This window comes from Emys orbicularis, chromosome 8, assembly GCF_028017835.1.
Source record: "Emys orbicularis isolate rEmyOrb1 chromosome 8, rEmyOrb1.hap1, whole genome shotgun sequence".
NCBI lineage: Eukaryota > Metazoa > Chordata > Testudines > Emydidae > Emys > Emys orbicularis.
This window is the reverse complement of record NC_088690.1, coordinates 23,703,506-23,714,367: the sequence shown is the minus strand read 5'-3', so window position 1 is coordinate 23,714,367 and position 10,862 is coordinate 23,703,506. Positions and strand designations below refer to the sequence as shown.

The 10,862-nt window shown below is 45.4% G+C and overlaps 1 protein-coding gene across 1 annotated transcript in view; it reads right to left on the bottom strand.

The window, feature by feature from the left end:
- Positions 1-2,860: 2,860 nt before the first annotated feature.
- The window catches only part of TNNI3K (TNNI3 interacting kinase), a 169,827-nt gene continuing 161,825 nt past the window's right edge, over positions 2,861-10,862 (bottom strand). The window contains exons 24-25 of the mRNA XM_065408995.1: positions 7,687-7,766; positions 2,861-2,937 (exon numbers count right to left, since the gene is read on the bottom strand). Of these exons, the coding sequence (XP_065265067.1) occupies positions 2,861-2,937; positions 7,687-7,766 (157 nt within the window). The remainder of the gene's footprint in view (positions 2,938-7,686; positions 7,767-10,862) is intronic.

Genomic DNA, 10,862 nt, shown 5'->3' with positions numbered 1-10,862 from the left:
TCTCGGGATACAGGCCTCGGACAGCTCCTGCAACTTCAGCTTAAAATAATCCCAGGCCTCATCTGCCTTTAGCTCTCTAAGTATGTTAGCCCAATCCACTTCCCTAAGTAGTTCCCTTAATTTATTAAAGTTGGCCTTTTTGAAATCGTAAACCTTAGTCACAGTTTTATTTCTGTTAATCCTTCCATTTAGTTTAAACCGAATTAGCTCATGGTCACTCGAGCCAAGGTTGTCCCCTACTACCATTTCCTCAACTAGGTCCTCACTACTCACCAGCACCAAATCTAAAATGGCATCCCCCCTCGTCGGTTCAGCTACTACTTGATGAAGGAATTCATCTGCTAGCACGTCTAGGAACATCTGAGCCCTATTATTGTTACTAGCATTTGTTCCCCAATCTATGTCCGGGAAGTTAAAGTCCCCCATGATCACACAGCTCTTATTAGTTTTTATTTCCTTAAAAACATTAAATAGTTCTCTGTCCGCATCCAGGCTAGATCCCGGCGGTCTATAGCACACCCCAAGCAGTATCTCAGGGGAGGCTCTGGTAGTTCTTTTACCCAGTGTAATCATTGCCCAGACAGACTCTGTCTTATCCATTCCATCACTTATTATTTCTTTACATTTTAGCTCATTATTCACATACAGTGCCACACCCCCACCTTTACCTTTTTTCCGGTCATTCCTAAACAGCACATACCCTTCGATACCTGTACTCCAGTCATGACTACAGTTCCACCATGTTTCAGTTATTCCTACGATATCAGGTTTTATTTCTTGGACCAGGAGCTCCAGTTCCTCCATTTTGTTACCTAGGCTTCTCGCATTGGTGTATAAACATCTTACCGTATGCTGTCTATCCTTTCTCCCATTAGTTATGCACTTTGGTATGGACCCCCTAGTGTCCATCCGCCCCCTCCTTCTAATGTCCAATTCCCTACCCCTATCTATATCTGTGCTTATCTCTTCGCCCTCATTTTCAGTGTTGGAATCTGGCGTGGAGATCAACTGGACATCTCCCAACCGTCTCCCCCAAGTTCCTAGTTTAAAGCCCTTTTGATGAGATGAGCCAGCCTCCCTCCCAGAAGTCTATTTCCTTCCCTACTCAGGTGAAGTCCATCCCGCGAGAACAGCTGTCTGTCCCCGAATGCCTCCCAGTGGCCATACATCCCAAAGCCCTCCTTATAGCACCACTCCCTCAGCCAGCTATTAATCCTCACAATTCTGTCTGCCCTTTGCTGTCCTTCTCTAGGAACAGGCAGAATCCCACTGAAGATAATCTGAGCCTCAACTTCCTTAAGCGTCTTCCCCAGCCTGGCATAATCTCCCTTGATTCTCTCTAGCGAGAACCTAGCCGTGTCATTCGTTCCTACGTGAAGGACGATCAAGGGGTTCTTACCTGCTCCCTTTAGGATCCTTTTCAACCGCAGGTCCACATCCCGTATCTTAGCGCCCGGCAGACAGCACACCCTTCTGTTTTCCGGGTCCGCCCTGGTCACAGGCCTGTCTAACCTCCTCAGTAAGGAGTCCCCAATCACATAAACCTGCCTTTGCCTAGGGGCAGCGCAATCTACCAATCTATCCCCTGTCCCCTGCGGCCGTAACTCCTGTCTGTCTCCATTTTCCCTTATAGTCCCCCTATTGCCATCCTGTATCCTCCCGGGGCCGAGTATTGATGCCGTCTCCATCAACTCCTCCCCCCTGTCTATTGGACTAGCTGCCCTTCTTTTCTTCCTCTGCCTCCCACCATCAGTTACCACCTGCTGCGTCCCCTCCTCGTTAGCCAAACACCCAAACCTGTTCCTGAGTTCTATTTCCCCCTCGCTAGCCCTCCTTTTCCTTGGCCTGCTTCTCACGGTCACATGCTTCCACTGCTCTTGTTCTCCCCCCGACATTCCCCCCTCACAGACCATAGCCCCCGCTTCCACCTGCACCCCCGAGCATTCCCCTTCAGTCACCCCTTGCCTTTGCTCCATTAGCTGTTCAAACCCCCTTCTAAACTCTATCAGGGTCTCTACCTGCATCTCCAACCCCCGAACCTTTTCCTCTAACAGGGCAAGTAGGCGGCATTTCATACAAACATACCTCTGATCAGGTGCACCTGCTAGGACTATATACATACCGCAGCTGCTACATGCTTTCATCTGCATTGTGTCCCCTGCTGCCTGGCTCATGGCTGCCATGGTCTCTGCCTGCAGCCTCTGGGGAAACAGAGCACGCCGGCCACCGCGCCCTCCTGCCTCCCCTTCCAAACTCCCACTTAAACTCCCCTGTTTGCCGACCGCTGCTAGCTGCTCGCTGCTTGGCTGGGAGGCCTCTTTTATAGGTCTCCTAATCAGCCAAGCTCCGCCCCCTAATCAGGGCTCGGGGCTCAGCACACTGCCCCTACAGGCCTCTACACATACAAGCACCACAAAGACAGACGCAAGTACAGATACCTTCTCCTCCAATGAGACTCACTCCCACTTAAACTCCCCTGTTAGCCGCCCTGTTTGCCGACCGCTGCTCGCTGCTAAAGTAAAACAACTTGCCCTAGAACTCTGTAACTTTAACAGATTTATTTTTGCTTTAATCTCTTTTCTCAAATTATTAATGTTCAAGTTTAAGGTGCAGCATTCCTTGTGGACATTTGCTTTTATTAAGGAAAGACAAATGTGCACCACCAGAAAACCCTAAGCATGCTGGGAGGAAAAATAGCTTACAGCATAATTTATGATAGAAATGTTCACCATCAGTAAATAAACAAGCCAATTTAGGCATCTTTGGTGTAATGTATGATGACTGGGAGCTACGCTGACACAGTAAGAATTGCTGCTGTCAGTTGATGGGGAATCTCTCTCCAGGTAGATGGTTCATGCTGTCAGCTGCTGTCTTCAAAGCTGCCACTATTACTGCAGGAATGAAATCGCATAGAACTCATGGGATCAGACACGTAACCTGCATAAAGCAGAGAAGTTCACGTGTTATTCACAATCACCCCTCAACATAGCAACACTTTTCTCCTTTCCAGCCAGGGACCATGCCATAAAGATAATGCGAATGTCTTTTTGAGATAAATAAGCAATGCACATGCTGATGTCTTTTTGCTGCCTATGAACCCCAAGTCAATATAATCTTCTGAGGAAAATTTCAGAAATAAAACACAAAGCCTACAGACCCTATCGTTCATGCGAGGAGTTAACAGCAATCAGGCACAGTAAAACATCAATGCTTGACACAAAACTTGAGTCAAGTATTTTAATAATACAGTGTATGTTTTATATTAAAATATCTTTTTTGAGCTTTCAAATTGGGGTCCAAAAGGGCCAAAGTAAGCAGCCTGTTATGAATAATTCTTTATGCTTTAATTCTTGGAGGTTATCAAGAGGGGATCTACTGCCATTGCATTATGTTTCCAATTAAAGGTGAACTGGTTCGCTGGCCAACAGTTATTGTTGTTCTTATGGCTCTGCTGTAACTTGTCTAAATCTGACCCAATCATCTCAAATTTCTGGCTACCGAGGCATTATACAGCTCTAGTCAGATGTCACGTAACAGAAAAAAGTTAATAACCCAAATATTTCTTGGCAAAAGATAAAACATATAGTAAAGAAGGAGAAAAAAAATAATCAAACAAAAACCTCAACAGCTAAGCTCAGCACCACTGCACATTAGCAGCCTGGAGGAGAACGGGCTTACAGGGGCCTAAGCAAACTTTGGTTTTAAATTGATTTTGAGAATTTGAATGAGCACTAGGCTCAAAGTGAGTGACCAAAGAATAAGATCACATGAAAGAAAAGTTGTTTGCGTTAAATGTGTAATGGCCTTGGAAATAGCTGTGTCATCTTACTGAAGCTCTGTGCTGATCTAACAGAAATATAGGAAACCTGGTTCACTGGGCACCAGGCACAGGGTTTAGCCCTAAAACTCCCTTTTGTATCTTTGACTAAAGCCCAATAACCAGCGATAACATCACTTTTTTGTTTAGTGTATAAAAAACAAGGATTTGAGAAGTTTTATTGTCAGAGCTTTTTCCTTCCCCTTTTGAGTCACACCTTGATGGGAAGGAATCTCCTGGGCCTGGTTCTGTTGTGAGTATTTTGACCAATGCTTATAACTGTATTGCTGCTAGGACATAAAATCTAAGTGTGTATGTGCCTGTATTGGCATTTTGGATGTAATTAGCACCATGTGGCCTTTGGACTAATAAAAGAATACTTGTGTGGAATCATGGTACACCTTCATATACCCCTCTACCCCGATATAACGCTGTCCTCGGGAGCCAAAAAATCTTACCGCGTTATAGGTGAAACCGCATTATATCGAACTTGCTTTGATCCACCGGAGCGTGCAGCCCCGCCCCCCCTCGGGAGCACTGCTTTACCGTGTTATATCCGAATTTGGGTTATATCGGGTCGCTTTATATCAGGGTAGAGGCGTACTTAAAATGGAAATGATTTCCAACCCAGCCCTATCTAGGGGTACGGCTGGGTTGGACTCAGTTTTGTAGACATAGCCAAGCTAGCTTTATCTAGATAGCTTTATCAGGTGCCAGAGCAGTGAAGCCACATACAGTGTGTGCTAGCCGCCCAAGTTATTGCCCAGGGTTCTGGGTGGGCTAGTACAGTCACTGCTGAAACACATGCTGCTGTGGCTTCACGGCTCCAAGACCCAAGCTAGCTAGATTGAAGCTAGCTTGAGTACATCTACATGTGCTGCCATCACAACCCTTGACTGCAGTATAGAGCAGTGGGCCCCAAACTTTTCCCAGTCACGCCCTCCCTTATCCTTGTCTGCACTCCCCTCCTTCCCTGGAGCCGGGAGTGTGGCCGTGGCTCCTGGGGGGGGGGTCACGGACAGGGGCAGGGCTGGGGCCGGGAGTGGAGCCACAGCCAGGACTGGGGGTGGAGCTGGGGCCAGGAGCAGAGCTGCAGATGGGCTGAGGCTAGGGGGCGGGGCTGGGAGCTGGGACTGAGGCTGGAGCAGAGTTGGGAGCAGGGCGGGGCTGGGTGGTGCTCCCTCCCCGCCCACCGTGGGGGCTGGCCTGGGTCCCTCTGCGCCCCCCAGATCGTTCCGCCATGCCCCCCTAGGGGGAGTGCCCCACAGTTTGGGGATCACTAGTATAGGCAGATTCTATCACTGCTCACCCCTGAGCTACCTAGTCACATAAAAGGAGAAACATGGATGAGTGAGAGCATTTCTAAGGCTCTTGGACACCTTAATCCTATTTACAAGAGGAAAAATATCCTCAAAGGCAGGTACACAAAATAAAGATTCTTGGAGTAAGAGCAACACCTCTATTGTGCCCCAAACCACCGCTTCACCCCCAGGAAGAAAAGTCATTGTCCAACCTTAGTGCCTATCATTTAGCCCCTTGAGTGTGACACACTCCTCTATATGCAGTTAGGGGCATCAGAGCTGCCTACTATAGCAAACATCACTGGGATCCAAAATTCCTGTCCATCTGGACTTATGGCTGCCACTACGCTGGTGAGTGCAAAATGTCCATTGACTACTGAAGAGTTTAGTGCAGAATCAGTGTAACTGCTGAAATTTCCACTACTGAGGCCAAAGGCATGCGGGGCTTCTATACACGTGTGTAATAATTTACCTGTGATGCGGAAATTTACCTGTGGAGACATCACAATACAGAGATGTACTCTAAGAAGACATGTGGCCTGCAGATTCCACCCAGAACTGAACAAGTCCCAAGATACTTGAATTCTGGGTGGTGATGTGTGTGGCTGCGGAGCTGGAAGCACAGTTCTTTAAACAACTCTAAATTGCTAATCATATTTTAATATAACTGTGGATTTTAAGTACCTACCGATATATTGTATGGTTATGGTGGAAAGTGTTAATGGTTGTCACCAAAAAGGTCTTTGATCACTAGACAATCACAGACCTGGTTAAACCAATGGGTGCGCTCAGCACCCTTCATTCCGGATAAATGGAAGGAGCAATTTAGCCAATTTTACATAGTGAGAGCTGGAAACAACAGAACCCACTGCTCAAGGCACTGGGCCGCATGGCAAGGCCTGAGCAAGAACTAATTCAGGGAGAATAATGGGGTTCCGTGGAACTGGTTGCAAATGTATGGGCTAGGGGACTGATTGGCAAGATGTGTGTGGGTGGAGAGGCAGGAAGTCAAAAAAGCGAGGAGCCAGTGAGAGAAGCAGTCATGAGTGTGGTCCTGAGATGGAGCAGAGAGACAGTCCTCCCTGGGCACAGAACTAACTGTCATTAGGGGACTTCAGTGGGAGCTGCTGGGTGCTCAGCATGTTTGAAAATCTGGCCACTTATTCATGTCATAATCTGGATTCAGGAACATCACTTCGGGCACCTGCGTTTGAGAGTCTAGTAGCTATTTAACTGCACCCTGCTGCCTTTAATTGCTGCTGTGGTCTGGGGGAGAAAGCACAGGAGACCTGGGTTATGTTCACATCCTTGCTGTATCACCTTGGCCAAGTCAGTTCAACTTTCTGAGCTTCAGTTGCCCTATTTGTAATACGTTGGGGATAATCCCACTGGCTCTCCTTAGTAAAGTGCTATGGAAGAAGTGTGCCCCATGTTATTTATTATTAGCGTTATTTCCCGTGGAACTTCTTAATGCTATTGCCATTGATAGTGCTCGTTCTTGATAACACCTCTGTGTTATCGACACACCATTCTCTACTGCCACTGGGCTAAGGCTATTTCTGGGCAGCGCACTTTCTTTTGACAGCATTCCAGGTTTTACAGTTGTCCCGTGAACCCCCCTGCAACAATGAGTAAGTGTCACATTTAAAGCAAACAGTGAGAATGTCACATGTGGAGCTCTAATTTCTTCTCAGAAGAACCTGTTCCCAAACCAGCCTGTGACATACCAGGATCCTTTTGACAAACTGAGCTGAACCACAAGAAGCAGCAACAAGTCTGAGGTACTTAAGCTTCTTTTACTTAAATGTTTCCATTTACTCTAGCGCCATAAACCCGTTTTTACAACTATCGTTACTTTTTATTTGCACTACAGCAGTGCCCAAAGGCCCCAGTCAGGGCTCAGGGCACACTGGGTGAGGGACTTTACACACTTATAATGAACAGACAGTCCCTGCCCCAAAGAGCTCAGGGCTAGATTTTTAAAGGTATTTAGGCCTCTAACTGCAATTGATTTCACTTGATACCTTTAATAAAATACCTTTAAAAATCTGGCCCGTACGGTCTCAGTATATGACCAAAGAAAACAGGTAGCTACGACAAACAGCTACAAGGTAACAGTGTGACATTGGTGATTAGATGTAATAAGCAACTGTCACAGCAAATGCCTTTTCAAAGAATTTGTTGATGCCTTAGGTGACTATAGCACTGTATGCTTAAATGCATCTAGGAGGCCATTAGGGAACAAGTCCTCCTGCTTGTGTCTCCTTCAGCTCTAGATTTTAATCCCCAATGAATATCTGCCAGGGGACCTCCATGAGAAGGTAGTGACAATGCTGCAGAGGTGGCACTCCCCTCTACTGAGAGCCACCCCCGAGAGCCAGTGGAGCTTTGGTCTTCTTTGCCGACATGGTTTGGTCCCCCTAAGGGCTGATCATTTTCAGCTTGGGGTGAAAAAAGCCTCTCATCACTCATGTCACTTAAATTCAAAGACAAGTACATCAGCCCCAAGGAAAACAAGTACAATTAAGCTCAGCTTTTGCTGAAGATGAGAATTCTGCTTGGACTCACCGTTTCTGTCAATAGGCGGGTACTGGAAATTCCTCCTCATGTCGTCCAAGGACAGGCCTTGAGAAGGGTGTTGACCAGTGCTGTAAAATTGACATGACACCACAGTTAAAGTGACTTGAAATGAGTTGCATCAGATTTGATGCAAGAGTTGCATCAGTTGCCTTCAGCGTGAAGGGCTTTTATTCAGGATCGTGAATCAAACACATGTGCACACACCACACATTCCCAGAGTAACTGTCTCCAAATATCTCATTTTGGCTTCACAACTGCTTGTAAATTGCTATTTTAGTAGCAATTCTAGGCATCAATATTTTATGCATCACTGCTATCAGGTTCCTGCAAATTAGTTTATCTGACAAAGAACATCCCCAAGCTGTCTTTCAGTGGTACTGACCACCACCACCACACTGCCAATGGGTTTATTTATCCTCGATCATCAAAAGCTATCAGGTAAAGACTGTCCTTTACCGGCTCTTCTCAGATAACAGGCAAACACAAATTGAGCATGCCCAGGGAAAAGAAAACAAGAAGCCCCAAGAGAACTGTATTTCCAGGGAAACATAAAAGAATAAGGCAAGATATATAGTGATTTGCGGTGGTTACGGTAACAGAGCATCTCCAGGCACACTGGTTGGAGACGTCGCTGGAAAGGACACTCGAGATTATTTGCAACAATGCAGTTTCCTTGGTGATTTCAGTGAGGCAAGCTGCTAACTAATGGCAGGTAAGGTTGTCACAACCTGGCTGATTTTACCCCTGAAAAACTTAGATGGCTTTCAAGAATGGTTAGGCAGTGGTAATATTTTATCCTTTAGTCTCCATTGTACCAAAGCTGATTTTAGATCAGACCTTTTTCATTTTTAAAATCGCTCTGCTTTTCTGTTATAACCTTTATTACATGAATGAAATGACTTTTCTCCTTCAAAAGGACACACTGACTAATAAAAACATAAAAGATGTTCTTTTCCTCCCTGAGATATCAACTTATTTTTTGTATGTATAATGATACTTGACATTTTTATTCTGCATTGGATGAGCTTTTATAGGGAAGGAGACAAAAAGTTGGTTTTGGGAGCAGCTCATCTATTGTATCTTTGGAGAAAAAACTTTTTGAAGGAATACTTTTGCAGGGGGTGAGGGTGTTTAAATAATAGTTTAAGTATTATCCTGAAAGGCTTTATTAATTTGTTGCCTCTCTGTAACCACTCAAATCCATAATGTCTTACAAATATTGATCAGCCCACTGTGATAACTATGAGCTACATTATTATATACATTTTACAGATGGGCAAACTGCAACACAGAAAAGTTAAGTGGCTTGCTAAAGGTTACATAGCATGTAAGCAGGAGAACTAAGAATAGAACCCAGGACACATGAGTCCCAGCACCTGTACTAAACACTAGACGATACTCCACCTTTTTAGAACTCTGGACATAAATAGAGCTTTGTTGTCATTGATAAAAGGTCCTAGTAAATATTCTGCAATTGAACTGTGGAACCATTGCATATCTTAGGCCAGTGGTTCTCAAACTGGAGTCTGTGGACTCCTTGGGGTCCACGAGGGTACTCCAGGGGGTCTGTGAGTCATGTCCTGGGTTGCCGGCCCCGCTGATTAACTCTTCCCCGTCCCTCCCAGTGCCTCCTGTATGCTATGGAATAGCTGTTCAGCAGCGTGCAGGAGGCGCTGGGAGGGAGGAGGAGGAGTGGGGATGGGGCGTGCTCGAGGGAGGGGGTGGAAAGAGGTGGAGAAGAGGAGGGGGCAGGAGTTGAGTGGGGGTTGAGTGGGGGTTGAGCACCCCCGGGGAAAATTAGAAGCTGGCTTTGGGGTTTGTGAAAAATTTTAAATCAAAATGGGGGGGGCCTCGAGTTGCTAAAGTTTGAGAACTACTGTCTTATGTGGTTACATTCAATTGGCTTTTAACTTTGTGCCTTACACCTACTAGCGTGCTTTAATTAGAGAGGAGCCTGAACCAGATCTAACTTTCCCAAAGATTGGGGATGTCTGACCCAAGATTTTGGTTTGTCCAGCCATTAACGTTAGATCCAGATCTGAATTTTCCCAAAGGTCTGGCATTCTGATTCAGGCCTGACTCCAGTTACAATCATCAAGAAATCTCCTCAGCACTCAGTATATGGAAGATTTATATTTTAAAAAAGGGAATACATTTCCACGCCATGCACTGTATTTCCCTACAGCATGTCTCCTCCATGAGCCCAGCAGCAAAGGTGTAGTTCTGTGGGACAGAGGAAAGAGAATTCCTATTCTTAGCTGAATAGAAATATTTACTAATTTATCCACTAACCTCAACTCATGGCTTCATTCTGGCTATTTACAGAAGCAATACTTTGTCTCTGTCACTGCTCCATCTCCACAGTATCTTAAATTAATACTAATTTATAGCCCCCCAAACAGTGCCTGGGCAATGATATCTAATTTGTGTTGTGGTCAAAATGCAAAATATACAATTTCAATAGCATCCAAATCGGTCCCAGCAGTTTTCATAAAAGAAACAATGTCTCAAAGCTACATTTACACAGGCAACTTATATAGCAGGCTATTGCTTCATAGGAGCATCAGCCTGCTAATAAAGTGCAATCATTTGAATGATGAGCTCAGAAGGCACAGCAATGGGGAAACATAAGTCACAAAAAAGAATAAATGCTTAGAGACCATTTTGGGTTCTTGTTAAAGTCAATGAGTACAATTTTCAGAAATGCCTAAGGCCTTGTCAGTTAAAGCAGTATAACATCCCACTGTGTGAATGCTATAAATGTACTTAGACCAGTATAGTTTATTCTCATATAGGAAGAGGAATAAGTTACACTGGTTGGTGTAAGGCACCTTTATACCAGTGCATCCACACTAGGGGTTGTACCAATATAACTATGTTGGTTAAAAAATCATACCCCTAACAAACTTTGTTATATCAGTACAAAAACGGTGTGTAGCCGAGGCCTCAGTCACTTCAGAGCCCTGCAGTGTGGACTATGGGTGTGAATTGCAGTGCACACTAGCCTGATGTGCTGCAGCTCCCCCATGTGGATGCTGCGGGCACAAACTAAAAGGTAGCTAGTTCATGTTCACTTAGTCCTGTTCAAAGAGGACTACGTTAACCCAAACTAGGTACCTGTTAGTTTGTACCAGCAGTATCCACACAGGGCAGTTACCAAGCAC